This window comes from Coptis chinensis, chromosome 4 (assembly GCF_015680905.1).
Source record: "Coptis chinensis isolate HL-2020 chromosome 4, ASM1568090v1, whole genome shotgun sequence".
Classification (NCBI taxonomy): domain Eukaryota; kingdom Viridiplantae; phylum Streptophyta; class Magnoliopsida; order Ranunculales; family Ranunculaceae; genus Coptis; species Coptis chinensis.
Window position 1 is genome coordinate 106,838,060 of NC_141459.1, and position 21,153 is coordinate 106,859,212.

Here is a 21,153-nt window from a genome sequence, read left to right on the forward strand (position 1 = left end):
AACATGTCCAAAATATGCTACAAAAGTTTGTCATCACTTCAATTTGGAGAGAAGCAAACTTCTCTGCTGATGCTGCTGCCAGAAAGGGAGTCACACTTACAGACAACATAGGAAGAACATATCTTGGTAGACCTTCATGGATTACAAGATGGGAGCATCCTGCGAATACCTACTATAGACTTAGATAGTGCTTTGCACTTTTTTGAATCTTTGTAAAGACCTAGTGCTGATTCTGAGTGAGATGTGAACTTGTCACAATCCACTCACACCATTCTTTTGTTCTTTTTTCCTTTTAATACAATCGAAACGAGCTTACCCAGCAAAAAAAGCATGTCAGTGTGTATGTCAGCAAAATCGGTCCTAAAATTTAACAAATAATTTGGGATAAGAAACTAAAATTTTACATCTAATTTGTGAATGGGTCGCCTAACATCAAATGGAAGTGGTTATAGTGGTGCTTTGAGGGCTCTAGAGGTGAAGTGATAATGGCTTACTCAAGTTTTGGAGGTAAACCCTCATCAGTTCTATTTCAAGAGCTTAGTGCTATTTATTATGGTCTCAAAGGAGGGATTTTATGCAATGTTAAGAAGCTGGAGGTGGAATCAGACTCACTTAAGGCTACAGAGATTTTAATGGTAATTAAAAAGTCAGAATTTGGCTGCAGGTATACTTGGTGCGCTGCAAGAATTTATTGGTGTAAGTTTCACTCATGTGTTTAGGAAACGAATAGAGTAGCTGAATAGAGTAGCTAGTGAAGAAGGTTGCATGTATTTTATATCTCCTCTAACCTCAAGGCCAGAAGAATATGTAAAGCAGGGGCGGATCCAAGGGGGATGCAGCACACCCAATTTTTCCGTCGAAAAGAAAAATACTAGTTATAATAGTGTATAATTCACCCCAAAAAAATATTTGTAATAGTGTATAATAGTGTAATATTTGTAATAATTATAATAGTGTATAATTCAACCTAAAATCTTAGTTCAAAATCTCGAATTGGCTGAGATTTTGGAAGGCAGGAAATCCCGGCCTATCCAGAAAAAAAACTTGTATGTCACGTAGTGTGTACCAAAACATTTTGTAAAATGGTTGAAACTGAGAACTTGAAACTTTTTAATTTGGTATTCACTATTCAGCATTCACACTTATCTGCCTCGTAAGTCCATTTATAGGTCTGTCAAAGCTTAGATTTGTGTTGTCTTTGCTCAACTTGTTTGAACAAACATGTTCGGAATATGGATAAGTGTACTCCTTTTGCATGTGGTGAAATTGGATACCTTTACGATAGCTGTACATGTATGACTCTTACAGTCTTAGGAACATCACTAGAGATAGGCAGATAGCATGTTGGTACAAGTAATAAAGCCTTCATCTACTGTACACATAGACGTACTCGCAGAAACATTTATGTTTATCTTGACGAATTTGTCAACTTCTCAAATCCTCACACCTCTATATAAATCAGCTCAATCTCAACAAATCATCAAACTTCTTTGCTTTGACACCTCTATCATCATGTTGAATGTAATAGGAGTTGTAAGCCTTCTATTGTTCGTTATAGCCGACCCACTTTCCATACTTGCTCAAGGCACAATTCCTCCTGTGCTTGACACCACTGGACAACCACTCCAAGCTGGTACTCAGTACTACATCTTGCCAGCAAGTACTCATAATGGAGGAGGTGTCACCTTGGTTAACCGAAATGCCTCGTGCCCGTTCTTTGTTGGCCAAGAGGACCGCATCGGTTCAACAGGCCTTCCTGTCATTTTCACTCCATCCTTGGCTACTGAAACAGTTATAGGGGAATCCAGGGACTTTAGGATAAGATTCAATGCTTCCACGATTTGTGTTCAATCGACAGAATGGGCACTTGAGTCTAATCCTGCTTCCACACAAAGGACACTTATAACAACAGGAGCCGGTAACAGGGCTGGTGTCTCCCTTCAAATTGATAGAAATGGAAGTGGCTACAAGCTAGGCTTCTGCCCTGAGTGCCGGCCCCCTAGGCCGCCTAGAGTGTGCCCTAAGCCTAGGTGCGGAGATGTTGGAGTTTATGTTGAAAATGGAAGGAGACTGTTGGCTTTGTATGCTCCAGCTCTTCCAGTTGTATTTAGGAAAGCTTGAACTAAGAACAGTGAAGTCGTTTGACAATAATAGCTAAAGATGAAAAAAACGCACGCATTGAATAAACTGCATAATAACGAATAAGTTGAATCTGTATAGCTGTAATTCAACGAAGAATGAGTTATATAAAGCCATTCAGGGATCGTGGAGCTTTCCTCTTCAAATGACTTTCCTTTTTTTTTTTCCCTTTTTTTCAGTTTGATATAATTTTCTCTTTCCATGTTTGTTTTTGTCATTAAATCATAAATTGTTTTGTATTTGATTGTTTGGTATAATGTCAAAATCATTTATGTTAAATTTGATTTTAAAAACATAATTAGTTATAGTAAAAATGGTTGCCGACATTCTCCAGTGCCTCACTTTAGTCACTGAGACTATTGGAGGAAACTACATAATGCAGTTAATATAGAATAACTAAGCCCCAGTCCCGGGGCGGAGCCAAGGGGGTGCAAGGGTCCTCAGCTGCGCACCCTCAACCTTTGACAAAAAAAAAAACAGTAGTAGTAGTACAAAAAGAATTCCTAAAACAACATATAAAATATATATCATCTCTACTATCCCTTTAATTTGTTTCATAATATTGTAATTTAACTAGTTTTCAGTAAGTTGAAACTACCATGACAAAGTGAAAATTTTCTTCTGGGTTTATCTTTGCACACATTGTATCAACTAGCTACCAAGCTATTTTCGTTTGGTAAATTAATCAAATTTCTTGTTAAAAAATTCCATTATGCTCTAAATTAGATTTTATAATTTCGGGCAGTTTCTATCATCAAATTGGATTATTGTAGTGCCCCTATATTATAATTACATTACAAAAATGCCCCTACACTTTATTCAGGTATATTGAGCATATTTTGAAATTATCAATATTTCAACCATTAACATATAATTTTGAATTTTTCAAAAACTAAAATATCCGACGGAATTCTGAGATTCTGTTCGAAATCCCGAACTATGGTTCTAATGTAATTAGAATTGCTACAATGATAAACTTGCATTAATCAATAATAGTACAAAAAAACTAAAAACGCTAGAATATGTATACATTATACAAATTATAAAATAGATTGAGTGATTCAATTGCATCCGATTTATTTTATTTTTTTTTAAATTTGTCAAAAATTCCAATTCTCCAACTTTGGAAAAAATGTTACCATTTCGAAAACAAAAATCATATTTGGCATGACATATTAGATTATGAAAATTTTGAGAATTAATTATGTAAACCCATACCATAATCCGATCCGAAGCCTGAAACACGCCCCTATAAAACACATTTTTTATTTAAGGCTAATAAACAAAGCATCTAATGTTCCGGGTTGAAAAAAAACCACCAAGTTATGCCATTTTTTAACTGGAACCAGTTTAGGGGTTTTCTTGAACTAAAAATCAACCTGAGGTAGTTCCAACTCAAGTTCAAACTTGAACCGGGTACACTATATAACTCAAACACAACCTTATAAATAGGACGGAGGGGCTTTTCATTTCCCACTCACAACCCTTGTTAGCAATTTGCCGAATTATTCGCGAATCGAATTTTTGAAGGGCAAAACGTATAATACTTCCGAATGTTTGAAAGATTCGCAATAATTCGCAATTTTTTGCCTTGAAACGAATAATACGGATTTTGCCAAATTTTTCAAAAATTCCGCTCCAAAATAATAATAATAATAATAAAAATAAAAATTCAGTTTCATTTTTATTATTTTTTATGTCTTTTATGTTCTCACTTTTACTTTAAGTCCCTCACTCTTACATTTTTAGTGATAAATTAATCAAAAAACTTTGCTTTTATACTTTTTGGGCAATATTTAAATTGTCATGTCATGGTGTGTGTGCATTTTGAAATTTGAACGGTAATTTCAATCCAAGAACAAATAAATGAAGGTACCTATGTGAACTATTCAATTGGTTTCAATATTTTTGTAGCTAAATTGTTTAAATATGTTTGTTATGTTGTAAATAATGACAACTATTATTAATATTTACTAACATAATATCACGAATTTTTTACTTCCAAATTTTTGCAACCAAACGTTTAAAACGCGTATTAATTAAACACCGCATAATTGCCGTATTGCGAATTTTTGACCGTACTATTTTTTTTAATCACCGAATAATTCTCGAATTATTCCCGTACCGAATTTTTGCCGTATCCCGAATTGCTAACAAGGCTCACAACTTCTTAAAAAACTATGGCCCCATTTAATAAAGGAGCTGAGTTTAATTTTAGGCAAAAATGGATAGGCAAAGAGGGCAAATATCTGAAGCAGTAAAATCACAAGTAGTCATTACCACCTCCACAGTTAACCATATTTTGCAAACTTGAAACTGTGTAGAGTACTATTAGTAGCTGCTAAGGTGTTCTACTGCATGAGTTCGATAAGGAATGTCGTAACCATTTGGACAAATGGTAAACTACAAAAGATTAACATTGAAAGTAAAAAATTATCTTGTTTTGTTTTGTTATTTTTTTGTTTTTTTGTTTTTTTTAAGTGAAAATTTTATTAATAATGATAACGAGTTTTACAAATAATTAGGACAAGCGCTATGTCTATATATATCTATATAATCTAGTCTACAAGTCTACAACAATTCAACAAATTGTTAACTTCCTATAATACTATAAGTCTATATAACCCTACTATCATGTGGAGGAAACTATAAAAGATTAACATTGAAAGTAAAAAAAATTAACTTGTTTTGTTTTGTTATTTTTTTTTAAGTAAAAATTTTATTGATAATGATAACGAGTTTTATAAATATTAGGACAAGTGTCTAACAAGTTGCACAAGTCCTTTATGAATTTGTTTTTTGTTTTTTGTTTTTCGTTTAGGTTGAGGTCTGATACTTGTTTAAGAATTGAGAGTGAAATAAATGAGGGAGAGTTTACGAGTTTGTTATGGGTGATTAGAATTATACAAACTGATTGGTTGAGCTTTGAGCTTTTGACTATTTGACAAGGCTATAGTTATATATAATTTTTACTCCCATTTGACTATTTGTTTTAATTAGAAATGATATAATTTCTCTTTTCAATAGGAGAAGAATCCCCGTTTTAATAGAAGTTGATGACATAAAATTTTAAGAAAACTCAAAAAATATCCCTTTTAGGAGCTTTAATGTTAAGATATAGATATATCTAATTACGAGCAGGTTCTCTTTACCATACTTTTTATACTAGTTTATACCATGCCTCACAACTTCATCTACAACGCAAATTATAACATAGTTTTTTGTGGATGTGTTCAACTAACCATGAAGATCATCTCTACTAAATTTCAACTTATTTGATAATTATTATATATATTATAGCTCTACCCTCTTCAATTGAGGAAGTGTTTCTAGAGTGTCCATGTGTCATGGCTAATTAAGAAAAAGTAGGAGATAAAATAGGAAACAAATATTTATCTTTATCCATAGATATATATTATAGCTATATGAGACTCCAATTTTTCCTAAACTCTATTACTAAATATAAAAAAGTATGATATAAATAAGTAAACAATCTCATCTAGAGTTTCACAGACTCTCCAACTTTTCCTAAATACTATAGCTAATTAAGTACGAAAAAACAATCACATCTAGAGTTTCACATAATCTCTAACTTTTCCTAAGCAATATAGCTAATTACGAACAAAAAAATATGAGACAAAAAACTAAATTGCTAAAAACAATAATTTCTACCGAAAACGATTTTCCTAATTTTCGATTTGATGTGTCATCCACTGTGTGATTTAGACATTTATTCAGTTAAGGATTTAAAAAATCACAACTACGGCCACAATAATTACCACATATTCCAATTCTTTAGATATATATTAAGTTGTACCCTCACCAATCTATTTTTTGGAACACTCGCAGGGACTCCAGTTTTTTCTAAACTCTATTACTACTTATAAAAAAGTAGGATATAAATAAGAAAACAATCTCATCTAAAGTTTCAGAGAGTCTATAACTTTTTCTAAACACTATAACTAATTACGAAAAAATAATCCCATCTAGAGTTTCATAGAGCCTCCAACTTTTCCTAAACAATATAGCTAATTACGAAAAAAAAAAACATATGAGACAAAAAACTAAATTGCTAAAAACAATAGTTTCCACCGAAAACGATTTCCTTAAAACCCTTTCGATTTGATGCGTCATCCACAATGGGATTTAAACATTTATTCATAGTTGAAGATTCCAAAAATCACAATTCTTGCCATAATAATTGCGACATATTCCAATTAAATTTATACATTTATAAATTTTTAACACTATATATATATCACAATTCTAGCCATAATATATATATTTCGGCGGAATAACAAGATTCAGTTAAAGTGGACGTTGGGCTTAAATAAATTATATACAAAACCAAAACAAATTACATGTGGAAAATTAAATTATACAAAAAATAACATTACACAATATATAATAGAAAATGAAAAAAAAAATAACGACAAAGAAATAATAACAAATATTTTAAAACATGTATAATACTGAATGAAATTAACGTCAAAGAACAATTAATGGGGAACCGAAAACTGGATCCAAATGCATCGAACTAACCTCAAATAATATTTAACGGGAATTCAGAAACTGGATGCAAATACAAGCATTAAACTAATCTTAAAAAGTAATTAATAGAAAATTAGAATATGGATACAACTACATTAAACTAACTTCAAAGAATAATTAACGGGAAATCAAAATTTGGATGCAAATACATCAAACTAATATAAAAAAATAATTGTCGGGAAATCGGAAACTGGATGCAAATGCATTGAACTAACCCTCAGAGATTAAATTTGTTAGAATATATCAGTATTAGAATATGTCAGTATTATAATATGTCTGGAAAGTCCCATGTTTCTATAAGTGTGGACATCCATATCTAGTAGTTTCTATTATCATGTTTTAGGTTAGTATAAGTATGTAACTCTGGGTAGAGAACAATAACTCTCAGACTCTCTCAACCTAAGAACTCTTTAACCCTAATAAATCTCTAGTCTTCTTTGGTCTTCTTATTGGTGTCTTTAATATATCAATATCACAACTCTCCTAGCATCACCACTAACACATAATTTAACATGGTATCAGAGCGAGGTTCAGTGGTATGTTAGGAGAGGAATCCCTCACCAATAAACAAAATCAAGTTTATTTAAGTTTTTCAGTATAGTATTCAAGTCAAGTTTCAAGAAGAAGAAGGATTTCTCACAAGAAGAAGTTCTTATATCTCAATTCAAGTTTCAATTTTTTTTTCTCTGGCGGTTTACTGTTCACCGGCACTGTTCACGATTACTATTCACGGTTTACTGTTCACGGTTACTATTCATGGTTACTGTTCACCAACGCTGTTCATAGTTACTATATTATTCACGGTTTGAAGAATGCTAGGAGAGAGATCCGAAGTTTCTCAGTATTGGTTTCTTAGTATTGTTTTAAACTTCGCGCAAGAATGGTATTGATGTCGTCTTACATCTCCGGTTTCTAGAACATGATCAAGTTGTTTGTTTGAAGTATTATAGGGCACATGACCTCTATCTCACGAGGAATTATTCTTTCCATTTTCCACTGTTCCAGAAGTTCGCAGTCATAAAAAGGCGCGACCCACCCTCCACCCTCTATCGTGAGTTTTGTTTGATGCATGTTCTATTAGAATTTTTTTTGTGAATGAGAATATGAAGTATTGTTTTTTGAAGTGGGCATTGGTTGGTTGTATAAGTTGGTATTTAGTTTTCTCAGTTTCAAGTTCAAGTCGGAATAGACAAGCCTTTGTATTTTTCAACAGCCTTGTATATTCCCACTTGAGAGGGGGAATAGGGAGATATGAAGACATTCAGTAGTATATGAGGGAAGGAGAATATGGAGACGTATGAGGAAGAGTACTCATGTCTCCATATTCCAACAAGCCTTGACGAACTCTTCATGACAAGGCAATCCACTATTCAGTCTTCAGTATGACATCCCCACTCTGCAGTCTTGATATTCGTAGCTTGATCAAGCCCTAAACTGCAAACAAGTTTCAGGTAGCAGTCAAGCCTCAACTGCAAGTATGTTTCAGGTAGCAGTCAAGCCTCAACTGCACGTATGTTTCAGGTAGCAAATCAAGCCTCAATCATGCGTATGTTTTGAGAGTACCCATAATAGTATTTTTTGTTGACATTAATGGTGATATTGATAGTAGCAACCAAGAAGCGCACATCAAGTCACCGCTATTGTTTTCAATTTATATTATGACAGCCCATAACAACGAATGAAGTAAGTAGTAGCCAAGCAAAGACGCCACTAATGGGTGTTATGATTTCGGTTTGTGGATCGAGGTACACCTTCATATTCGGTTAGGTCATTTCCTACACCGACAGTTTCAGCTCCAGAACGTCTCAACAGTTGTTCGAGTTCTTCAACTGAAGACAGTTCTATGCGAAAGGGGAGCAGTATTCTTATCTTTTGTTTTTTGTAATCCAAGTTGTAATTTGCATAGTTTGCGTAATTACACGAGGGGAATGTTAGAATATATCGGTATTAGAATATGTCAGTATTATAATATGTCTGGAAAGTCCCATGTTTCTATAAGTGTGGACATCCATATCTAGTAGTTTCTATTATCATGTTTTAGGTTAGTATAAGTATGTTGTAAAGGTGTGATGTGATATTCCCTTACAAACAGTCTCTGGGGGACTGATATGGATGGATGGGTGAGACCGAGTTCGGCTTTGAGAGCGAACTGCCTACGTATCTTACTCTGGGTTCCTGGGGTCAGAGTAGAATCAGGTCTGGCGTAGTTCATAGGAGTGGTATTTATAGAGATTGAAAGTGTATCCTCACCCTCCACGTGTAAAGGATGTCACCAACGTGGGGTGTGGATCATGGGAGCACGTGAGAAATATCTACATAGGTCTTTCTTTGTGATGATGAGGAGTGGCGATCGGGCAAGTAGCTTCATGGCCGTGACCCGATGGATCGATCGGGATTAGTGCAAAGTACCTTCATCATGATTGCTTATGGATAGGGTCCGTGGTCACCGCCGTAGTTCGCGTGATGTTGCGATCTGTCTTGTGGCGCGATGTTGGCTCATGGATGCGACCTGATACCATAGGTCGGTGCATTAGTTCCACCATGCTAAGCGCGTGCTGGATAGAGAATATCACTCCCCTACACAGCCCCCTACCGGTGGGTTGTGATAACGACTGGCGAGAGAACGGTGGCACGCTGCCAGCGTACTATGTGATAGTTGGGAATCGTCCCACGATCGATTAGAAGAACAGCTAGTGTTAACCGCGTGAGCTAGTTAGTGCGATCGTGTGACGCGTGTGCGGTGCGCGTGACGACAGATCCGGCGATTCTGAAAAACGTGGCGCCCGTTTTTCGGGATGTGAAAAGACAAGACAGATTACTTGGAAGTCGTAGGCTAGGGCTAGGGTGTAATCATAATGCCTTGGAAACTGGAGGGGCGGTTGTTCAAAAATTTTACTTGCTTGACTGAGACTTCATTTGGCTGCTTCGTCTGGTAGAGAGAACTTCATTAGCGCATCAATCTTCAGGTTAGTTCTCTTCCATTTTTGAACCCGTTTCCCTTGTTTGGTGCTAAGCTTCTGTGCTAGAGTTGTTAGGGTACTCTGTTAGATACTAGTAGCTAGATTTGTTAAGCTTAGAGGAGAAAGATGTCGGATTCCAATGACACTCGTTCGAACGAGGTTCGTGAAGTTTCCCTTGGTTGGGGAGATGAGGAGGAGACAGACGAATCAGTTGGTATGCTTGGTGAGGGTGATGGGGATGAGGGATGAAGTGAGGAAGGAAGATGCTCGATCCGCTCCGCAATGGTTGCCGACGTTAGCACTTCAGACGCCGTGAGAGGTCGCTCTTCGAAATGAAGCCGCCCGCTAGGGCTGTGGATAAACACGCTTTGAGGGCGTTTCCATATCTAAGGAAGAGATATGGTATAAACGTAGACGGTCTGGAGATCCACGAGCCTGAGCGAGGCGATTTGGTCTTTAGCGATAGGTACGTCCCACCGCACCACGGGGTGATCGTCTGTGAGGGGCAGCTGAGGGCGCATATGACGATACCATTTTCGAAGTTGGTTTGCGAATTTTTGAACCGCCAGGCAAAGCTGTGTGCAGTTAAATGGGTAACACGCATGGCGGTTGTTGAAGGTGTTCGACCTGTTGAACGCCAGCGGTGAATACCAGATCGAAGTCGCTGATATTATTGAGCACTTCACTTTGAAGCGATCTAGGGCATATAACTTTAAGGAGCGTGGAGGGCCTGTCGTTCGGAAGAGAAGGGAAGCTCAGAAAACAAGGGCTCGTGGTAAGGGAGCGTCCAAAGAACGTGTTATGGAGAAGCGTGGGAGTGATCTGGTGACCAGAGAGGATAGAAACCGGGGTCGTACTGGGGTGAAGCGACCCCCGAAGTCTTTGGGGCCTCAGTGCGGATCGGGATGGGTCGGGAGGATGCTCCTGTCGACGTGGAGGACGCTCCCTCCGACGCTCCGGAGTACCGACCTGCTAAGACTGCGAGGGTGGCCTAGACCGCACAGGGTGGTGAGGTGCAAATGGGTGGGAGGGCAGCTCGCAACCCGAGGTCGAGGCCGATGCCCGACTTCAGCGTTCTAGTTGAGGACGGCCCGGAGGTTGCCCCGGAGGTCGCTCGACCCCGGGTTGTTGGAGATGCCTCAGGCAAGATGAAGGGGAAGGTTGGCTCAAGAGATGCTGGTAAGGGGCCGTCCAGTACTGGCAAGGACGAGCTGGAGCGCAACCTGATGTACATTGATGAGGTAACTGGGAAGAAGCGCTATGTGAAGAGGTCGGACTGCAGCTACAAGTCCGCACCCATAGCTGCTTGCTTGTTGGAGGGGATGACGCTTGATGGTGATAGGAAGGACCTTGATGCCAAGGAGCTGGAGTCGAATCTGAGAGGGGTGGATAAGGCGATTTGTCTGGTAAGTGGTCGCGTTGTTACTGTTTGTGCTATCACTTATTGTACACTGTTGCTTATCGTTTGTTTGTGGTACTATGTGCGAGCTGCTGCAGCTGGTTGCCGGGTATCAGAAATTGAAGACAGCTGCCTTGTTTGCTGAGATGGAGAAGTCGGAGGTCGAGTCCTTGAGGCTCGAGGTCTCCGATCTCCGAGCGATAGCTCAATCGGAGAAGGTGGAGCTGGATACTCAAGGCAATAACCGGGTTCTGTTGTCTCTGGAGAGGACGTCGGCTGTGAACGAGGCGACTGGGCTGAGGTATGAGGTCGATGATCTGAAGAAAAAGGTTGTTGCTTTAATACGCCACTGCGACGTTGTAAAAACTACCGCGATGGAGGCGAGGGGAGGCCTATCTTGCTATCCGTCTTTGAAATAGAAGAACTGGAGGCGAGATATGGCGACTACCGCCGAGGAGCCTTCAAGGACACCGCAATAGACCGGCAGTCGATTCACTCGAGGTCGGTAGTCTTTGGTCCTCGCCGGTCTCTAGCGTCGTTCTTACTCCCCGCGGTGAGGTGGTTGCGGATTAGCCTCCTGTCGTTGGCGGTCTGGGTGGGACGTTAACTGAAGGAGTGGTGGCGTCTCCTGGTGATCCGAGTTGTTCCCAAGTGCTGGACGTCCCTCTTGTTGAAGGCTTCGATGATGTTATTTGAGAGGTCAATGTCTGGTTTTTGTGTTTGTACGCGGCCTCTGGCCTAAAACAATAGAGCTGTTTTCCTGGGGTTACCTGGGCAGTTCGTCCTTTTCTTTGCCTGTCTTTATGATACTGATGTTTAGTTGGGCTGGATTTCCTGGGTAGACCCAGCAGCTCGGCTTATCCGGCGACCTGAGGCTGGACTGTGGTATTCAGTTTGCTAACTGTTTTATATTAAGGCTATATTGTTATCCTTTGTTTTTCTTCCTTGCGTACTGTATGTCTGTTTGATTTGTATGCCTTTGGGTTGGTGGACCTGTGTCACTCTTGAACTGTTTTGCGTGTAGCCGGTGTTAGCGTCCTCTAGTTAATCAGTATTGGTACGGCTGGAGCGTCCTGTGAGCAGTGGTCACTTCCATTACAGTGCGTGCTTGGCACGTGTGCGGATATGAACGGTCTGTGAAATATGAAATGATGGTTGCCAGTTGGATTGGCGTTTGGCGTCTCGATGCCATAATGAGTTGCCTCGGGAAGACGTTTCCCTTGCATAAATATAAATCGCTCGGGAGAGAGCGGCGGCATTTGGACTTCCCGCTGTCTTCGCCTCTTTTCTCCTCTGAACTTGCTTGCTTTCTTTGGTCATCTTCTCAGGTATGTTTGTTCTTTCATTTTTTTTTTGTCGTGATGTTGGATGCTATCTCTCCCTCATTGGCTTTGTTTTGTTCCTTGTGCTTTAGCTTTTCCTATGGCTCGGTGTTATGGTTTTATTAGGGGAGAAGGCAGTCTACGAGAGAGCTCTCCTCTACTGATGGAGGAAATGGAGTTTCATCCTCATGTGCACGAGGACCGTGGCAAGAGGAAGGCGGTAGCGTCGGGTCCAAAAACTAAACGGCCCCGGAGGTCGTGGCGCCCTACTGGAGGTATTGTGATCAGGTCGCCCCACCGGGAGGACGGCGTCCCTCGGCCGCCGAACGGATGGACGACCTGGAGCAGGGGGGCCACGTCGCTAGTGGGAGCTCGCACCCTCGCGTTGGGGACGTGGAGAGTGAGTTCTTCTACGTCGGGAAGACGGGGAAGAGGCGTGCTGTAAAGCGCTCCGACTGCAGCTTCCACTCTGCGCCCATAGCGACTAGTCTTCTGAGGGGTATCGTGCTGGACGGGAACAAAGCTGAGGTCGAGGATGAAGATATGGATACGCTCCTGGGGACCATGGACATGGCGAGCTGTTTGGTGAGTACGTTGTTTGTTAATTTTTCACTCGTCCGCTTTGATTGATTTTCATTGTCCTTCCGTACTTGTAGTTTCTTGCTGGTTATGATAAGTTGAAGAGTGTTGTGCAACGCCTCGATCATCGATATCGATGTCCGAAGTCGAAATGGATGTCTCGAGGCTGCTTTCGGGTAGCTGACAAGAAAAGGCTGGAGACTATGTCGGCTAGATGTCGTGCTGTTGCTGATGAAAATGCGAAACTTGCTGCGTCGATGGCTGATCTGCAAGTGGAGATCGCGGAAGTCACCGAGTACGCGAAGCAATGCCAGAGGGTTGCCCGTAAGGCTCAGAACGCGTATACCACTGCCTGTAGTGAGTACGCCAAGCTGGACGAGAAATACTGTCAGCTAAAGAAGGCAGATGGGGCTCGAGAGGCCGGTATGCGTGTTGCTCTGCGAGCTGCCAGGCATGTTCCCTCAACCAGCACTGTTCCTGAGGATAAACATGTGGTCGCTGCTCCGTGATGCTGATTCTGTCTACTGGTGAGAATTTGTTTTGTGTTTGATACGAACGTGTGTCTTCTTTGCCCCTACGAGGGTTAAACACTAGAGCTGCGTTTTCGGGCTTGCCCGAGCAGTTCGCTTCTTTTGAATTTGGAGAACTGGCTTCTACGAAAGTGGCAGTTCGTTAACTTTGGTTTTTGTAATTTGGTAGCCGACCTGGATTTTCTGGGTAGACCCAGCAGGTCGGTGCTCTAGAGCTGATTTCACTGGATCCGAAATGTGTGCTCCTTTTGGTGAGCACTTGATTAATGTTATATACTTTTTGGTCTGATTTGTTCATGGCTTTGATTCTGTTTATGGATTTTGCTTCTGAGACGTATTCTCGTTACATGTTAAGCCGCTATGATAATGCGCGGGAACGCGATATGTAAGTGTTTGATCTTTTAGGACGAAAGGGGACCGTGCCCCTGCGAGTTCGTGGGTTATGGTGCTCACTGGGAGCGTTCTTCGTTGGTTAACCCTAGGAGTATCGGTCCTCGTCTAGTGAGGATGAAAGAGGCTATGAGCCTGTAAGCTCCTTAGAACGTCCTGCTCGTATGAGAGTTTGTTTTAGTCGCTGAGGGCGTAATGCTCCTGAGAGCGTTCTCGCTTAGTTGATCCTAAAAGTGTAGGTCCCCAACTTAGCGAGACTCGGAGAGGCGATGAGCCTGTAAGCTCCTGAGAGCGTCCTGCTCGCATGAGAGCGTGTTTAGCCCCTGAGGGCATTCTGCTCCTGAGAGCGTTCTCGCTGAGTTGATCCTAGAAGTATAGGTCTTCAACTTAGCGAGACTCGGAGAGGCGATAAGCCTGTAAGCTCCTGAGAGCGTCCTGCTCACATGAGAGCGTGTTTAGCCCCCGAGGCGCTACGCTCCCGAGCGTTCTCGCTGAGTTGATCCTAGAAGTATAGGTCCTCAACTTAGCGAGACTTGGAGAGGCGATAAGCCTGTAAGCTCCTGAGGCGCCCCCGCCGCATGAGGCGTGTTTTAGCCCCCGAGGGCGTTACGCCTCTGAGCGTTCTCGCCGAAGTTGATCCTAGAAGTATAGGTCCTCAACTTAGCGAGACTCGGAGAGGCGATAAGCCTGTAAGCTCCTGAGAGCGTCCTGCTCGCATGAGAGCGTGTTTAGCCCCTGAGGGCGTTCTGCTCCTGAGAGCGTTCTCGCTGAGTTGATCCTAGAAGTATAGGTCCTCAACTTAGCGAGACTCGGAGAGGCGATAAGCCTGTAAGCTCCTGAGAGCGTCCTGCTCGCATGAGAGCGTGTTTCGGTATGGAGCTTGCTGTGTGAGAGGTATGGTTTGGAGATGTGAGTAGATCCGCCATTTATGATAACAATCTTGAGTTTCTTTCATATGAACTTTGTAGTGCCTGGGAGCAGGAATTACAATGCGTAATACAACTATTGGTAAAATTGCTTTAGCAAGTATGTGTTCCATGGTCGTGGCAGCAACTTTCCTTCTTGGGTTTTAATCCAATACGCGCCGTTGCCAACGACGCGTTCCACTATGTAAGGGCCTTCCCACGTTGGTGCTAGCTTAGCGTCATCTTGAGTTTTCTTCAAAACGAGATCCCCCGGTTGAAAAGACCGTGGATGTACTCGTTTGTTGTAAGATCTCTTAAGGACCTGTTGGTAGGCTGCCACCCTGATGGCTGCTAGGTCGCGCCGTTCCTCGAGGAGGTCGATCTCTCGAGCTAGAACTGAGTCATTAAAGCCTGATTCGACAAGTTTAGATCGGGTTGTCGTGATTGTCAGCTCGGTGGGGATGACGGCTTCTGTGCCATAGCACAGGGAAAATGGTGACTCGCCGGTGCTTGAGCGAGCTGTAGTGCGATGAGCCCATAGTATGTTCTCCAGCTGATTTGGCCACTGGCTCTTGTTCTTTTCAATTTTCTTCTTCAAATTCTCCAGAATGGCTTTGTTGCTGGCCTCTGCTTGTCCATTGCTTTGAGCGTACTGTGGTGTGGAGAATGCATGAACGATCTTCCATTTGGCCAGAAACTCTTTGACTGTTTTTCCCTTGAACTGGGAGCCATTGTCCATCACCAGTGTATGTGGTAAGCCAAACCGGGTGATGATATGAGTCCAAATGAAATTTCTGACGTGTGATTCTTTGACGTGTGCTAATGGAATTGCTTCAACCCACTTAGTGAAGTAGTCTGTGGCAGCAAGGACGAAGCGGAAGCCGGTGCTCTTCTGAGGGACGAATGGTCCCATAATGTCCATGCCCCACATGTGGAACGGCCAAGGGCTCGCGATGTTGATCAATTCAAGCGAAATGGGTCAGATGATGTTGTTGTGACCAAATGTTTGGCATTTGACACATTTGAGGACATACGCTTTAGCATCAATCTGCATACGAGGCCAGAAGTACCCTTGGGAGATCGCTTTGTGGGCTAGTGATCGACCTCCAGCATGGTTGCCGCACTCTCCTTCATGAATTTCAGCAAAAATTAGCTGGCCTTGCTCTGGACTGATACATCTCAGATGAGGTCCCCCTGCGGATTTGCGGAATAATCTGCCGTTCACCAAACAATAGCTACGTGCTTGGTGTGGAACCTTCTTGGCTTTGGTGCGCTCCTCTGGGAGTGTGCCGTACTGGATGTACTGTATAATAGGCTGCATCCAGGATTGACTCGTCTGATCTTCAGAGAGTGGGAACAGGTCGCTAATTATCAAAACTTGGTCCGCTTGGTAAGCTGGTCTATCGACTACTTCGATAATCAGTTGTCTAGGGACACAGTTCGGTGTCTGAGTGGCTAAGTATGCCAAGCTATCTGCGTGACGGTTCTCGTCACGCAAAAAATGGTGTATCGTTGTTCGCTAAATGGCCGGAAGCAAATTGTTAACAACTTGAAGGTATTTGGAGAGGTTACCTTCACCGGTAGTGTACTCTTTTTGCAACCCGGGCGAATCCACGATTCGCGAGTCACTAAAGATTTGGATCTCCTTTACTCCGAGCTGGATCGCCGCGCGCATTCCCATTATTAGTGCTTCGTACTCTGCTTCGTTGTTGGACGTTGCGAAGTCTATACGAACTGCCTTCTCTACCATAGCTCCCTCGGGGGAGACTAAAACGATTCCCATACCACTTGCCTCGGGGTTCTTTGAACCATCGACGTAGAGACCGGATTGTTTTGCGTGCTTTTCGCTTTCTTGGGTCGCGACCTGCTTTCAGACCTCCCAATTAGGGTCGCCGACCGGAAATCTGCTAGGAAGTCCGCGAACGACTGAGCCTTCCGCGATATCGCGGGGGACGAGTCCATGTGGTGTTCGCCAACTCTTCGCCCATATTGCCATCCTAGTAGTCTTGTTTTCTTTGTGAAGAATCATCTTCAAAGGGAGATCGCTAAGTACTTTGATTGGATGAGCCTGGAAATACGGTCTGAATTTTCTTGCCGAGTATAACAAAGCAAGGACCGCTCTTTCTATGTAAGAGTAGTTCTTCTCGGCTGGAGTGAGTGTCTTGCTTGTGAAGTAGATCGGCTTTTCTGAATTGTGCTCGTCCTTGAATAGGACCGAACTGATGGCGAAAATCGGATACCGCCAGATAGAGCCCCAGAGTTTCTCCGTCTGTTGGTTTGGCTAGGACGGGAGGTGTTGTGAGGTACTCCTTAAGGGTGGCGAATGCTTGGTGGCATTGATCGTTCCATGAGAATTGCTCGCCTTTCTTTAGTATCTGTAAGAACGGTCGGCATTTGTCTGATGCTCTGGATATGAATCGGTTGAGTGCAGCGACCATACCTGACAACTTTTGTATCTGTTTCTTTGTTTGCGGGTCGGGCATGTCGATGAACGCCCGAATTTGGTCTGGATTTGCTTCGATGCCTCGTTGCGAGACCTGATATCCGAGAAATTTTCCGGAGGACGCTCCAAAAGACACTTCTCTGGGTTCAGCTTCATTCCGGTTAAAAATCGTCGTAATCTGGAGAACGCTTGCTCGAGGTGAGTGAGGTGGTCAGCTGCTTTTTTGCTTTTGACAACCATATCGTCTATGTAGACCTCCATGGTATCGCCTAACATGTCCTGGAACATGTTAGTTACTAGCCGCTGATAGGTTGCTCTTGCGTTCTTTAGTCCGAACGGGAGAACGTTGTAACAATAAATTCCTTGCTCAGTGATGAACGATGTCTTCTCCTGATCTTCTTCACTAGTGGTATCCGATTGTACCCACTATCTGGCGTCCATGAATGATAGCAGCTTCGTGCACACAAGTCTGGTCGACTAGTTGGTCGATTCTTGGTAGGGGGAAGCTGTCTTTTGGAGTTTCTTGATTGACGTTGGTGAAGTCGACGCACAAACGGACTGTGCCATTCTTTTTCGGGACTGCCACTATGTTGGCGACCCACTCTGGGTAGTCGACCTTCCGGATGAAACCTACTTGTTTGAGCTTCTCTACCTCGTCGTTGATTGCTTTTTGAAAGCGTAATGACAATCGCCTAGGATCTTTGTCGAACCGGTTTGGCACCGTGGTTGACGTTTAACCCGATGGCATGCAACACTAGGGTCTATACCGGGCACATCGATATCGACCACCAGCGAACACATCTTTATTCATGGACAGAAAATTTACAAGTTGAGCCTTAAGTGTGGGGTCGAGGTTGGCTCCCACATAGACGAAGTTTAGAATTCGCCTTCGGTTCCCAGGTTCACTTGTTGCTTGTCTTGAGTCGGTGCTTGGCTCTGTGCGTTCTGGGCGCTCTCTGGAGGATTGTTCTTTGCGACTCTCTGCTTGGTGGCTACCGGTAGTAGAGTAGTCGAGGAACTGGGGCGTCCTCGTGGTTCACGACAACGAGGTCCGGCGATGGCTGTTGGCGTGACAACAAACTCTGGGGTAGTTCCCCGCCATTCTTCTCGGTTGGGGGGAGGTGGTGGTGGTATCACGAGACTTTGCTTGTTCGTGATGCTTTCCAATGGGGCGACCTCCAGGATTTGTACTGTTGGTACGCCTGCTGCTTTGGTAGTGGTCGAGATCGGGGCTGGTGAGTGGAAACTCTTGTTGGAGCCCCCAAATTACTCGCTTTTGTTCTTGTTAGCTCTCACCTCAGCCACTAAATCTTTGGCCATTGTATAGCTGGTAGGTTCGTTGCTGACGGAGATGGGAGGTTCCGTGGTCTTGTTTGCTGCGATGATCTGGTTACAATGATGGGCCTCGAGCTGGTTGCTTCGAAGTTCCATCATTCCCCTTGGGCCAGGAAAACGGATGACTTGGTGCAACGCGACGGGGCGGGCGACGATCGATGTATCCACCGTCGTCCTAGAATGGCGTTGTAGGACGACTTGGTATCTAGGACGCTGAAGCGCGTGTTGAAGCTGACTTTGTCTTCCCGGGATCCCACCGACCGGAAGATGATGTCTCCTATTGGATCGGCTCTGGAGCCGTTGAATCCGAAGAGGGGTGCAATGGGGTCTATGAAGACCGACTTTGGTAAGTTCATCTCTTGGATCGTGTGGTAGAACAAAATATCGCAAGAGCTGCCAGGGTCGATCAAAACTCGCTTGACGGTCCAGTCACTGATTTTGACGTGGACCACGAGTGCATCGTTATGCGGGAGGCAGACCTTGTTGAGGTCGGCCTCTGAGAAGGTGATGTCTCCTGTTCTACGCCCTGAACTACGTGGCACGGCTGCAGCTTGTGAAGAGAAATTGTATACTTCATGGAGGGCACCTCCGGCGCCTTTTTTTTCCCGTGAACTTGAGACAGAATCATCTTGGAGAGTGATCATGTGGATGGTTCTGTCGTGCTCGCGACCTCTTGACGGCTGACGGCGATCTTGATGGACGCGTTCTCGAGAGCGTCCTCTGCTGTGAGGGCGACTTTGAGACCTCAGATCGCTCCGTCTGGGTGGGGACATGCTTCGTATCCTGCGGGCCATGAGTTTGTGGCGCAGGTCGCCGTCAGGTATATTAGTGTACTGCTTGATGTGCCCAGCTTCGACCAGGTCTTGCAAGTAATGCTTGAGCCCCCAGCAGACGTCGGTCTCGTGGCAATTGGCGTGGTGAAAAGTGCAGTAGGGCTGGTCTGGGCGATCTGTTGGCTGCCTTATCTCTGGTCGGTAGAATGCAGCTCGCCTGATCTTTTCTAGTATGTAACTAGGAGATCCGTGAGCACGCGGCGAATTCCCGATCATTTCTTGGTTTTAGATCCGGAGGGTTGCCCTTGTTGTCGGGTCGTTTCCTAGAGGATGATGCTACTTCGTAAACCTCTCCCTCTTACGTTTCTTCTTCTTCTTCGTTTTACGCTTTAGCAAAGCCTCTTTGCAGACTTGATGTATTTATCCACTCGAAGCGCATGGCCGACCAACGTTTGGGTTGGTCTTTCAAGAGCGACACGGTTAGGGTGTCGGTGTTCGCGGGTCGCGGCGGCGGTTGTGAAAAGCCACACCGACAAATGATTCCTTGAGGCCGCTTTCCATGTCCAAGAGCTCTGCTTTTGAACCGGCTTAAGAAGCCGTAGGTTTCCTCCTTGCCCGAGTGAAATGGAAGAGTGAATTGAGATCACCCTTTGTTTCGTCATTGGTATGCGTCTTGGCTCGCTCGAACAGTCGGTAAGCCGCTCAAAGCTTCATTATGGAGTCTGGCTCGAGGGAGAAAAACCAATCGAGTGGGCCGTCCTTTAAGCTTGCTAGAAAGAGCCTGCATCGGAGATGGTCGAACTCTGGCGCGCTGTAGAGTGCAAGGCTTTGAGCATATCGTGCTATATCTTTGCTGGGGCATGTCGACCGTCATACTGATGGGAACCGTGGTTGGACAAAGTCCGGAGGGAGACCTTGTGAAGGACTTCGCCGACAAATGGAGATCTTGCGATAGGTTTTCAGCATTTTCTGCACTATCTGGGTGGAATCTTTCTTGACCGCATTCTTGTCGAGCCTTTGGTTTAGCTCGGTGATCTGTTGACTGACGTTGATGACGTCGTCTTCTGCGGTGCCAGCTAGTGGGCTCTGTGTATCAACTTGTGCACGTAATGTGACGTTTTCTTGCCTGAGTTGGGCAATTTGTTCATTCATTGTTCCTAGCTGGCTTGCCAAAGTGTGGAATTGAGCTTCGAGGCTTGCCATGCTTCGTGGGCTTGAGAATCTTTTGTTTTGATTTTTGGCTACTGATTAGTGTGAAGGTGGTTTGGTTTCTCAAATGTCGAGACCACGACGGCCAATGTAAAAGGTGTGATGTGATATTCCCTTACAAAGCGAGCGATGCGGGACCGATATGGATGGATGGGTGAGACCGAAGTTCGGCTTTGAGAGCACTACTAAAAAATGACTTGTGATGACGGCTTTTTAGCCGTCCATGAAACAGTTTAATGACATTTTTCATTAAAAAACTACCGCCATTATAGAGCCCGGCCATAAAAGTTAACCAAAAGCGTCATAATTTTGATGACGGTTCTAGAGAAGTTGACATCAAAGCTCGAATTTAATATGACAAAAAACTCATTTATAAACGCCATAATCGGATCCTTTTGCATGACATGTTTTACTTAACCGTCATAATTTATTAGAAAAAGTGTCGAAAAATAAACCTTCATTTATGACTGTTTTTTTTTTAAGTGTCATCTTGAGAAACAAAAAAGCGTCCAAGAAATTAACACTAAAAACTGTCAAGAATTGGTATGCCACACGACAGTTCTTTGGAAGCCGTCATAACTCCTCTTTTTTCTTTTTTTCTTTTTTTTTCCTGTAAAT

The 21,153-nt window shown here is 43.2% G+C and overlaps 1 protein-coding gene across 1 annotated transcript; it reads left to right on the top strand.

Annotated features, from left to right (window-relative positions):
- The first annotated feature begins 1,105 nt into the window (after window positions 1-1,105).
- Window positions 1,106-12,535, top strand: LOC147506736 (kunitz type trypsin inhibitor 104-like). The gene is made up of 3 exons (XM_086605833.1): window positions 1,106-2,052; window positions 11,274-11,408; window positions 12,464-12,535. Exons 1-3 carry the CDS (start codon window positions 1,342-1,344, stop codon window positions 12,533-12,535), a joined length of 918 nt encoding a protein of 305 aa, XP_086461959.1. The 5' UTR covers window positions 1,106-1,341.
- The last annotated feature ends 8,618 nt before the right edge of the window (window positions 12,536-21,153 follow it).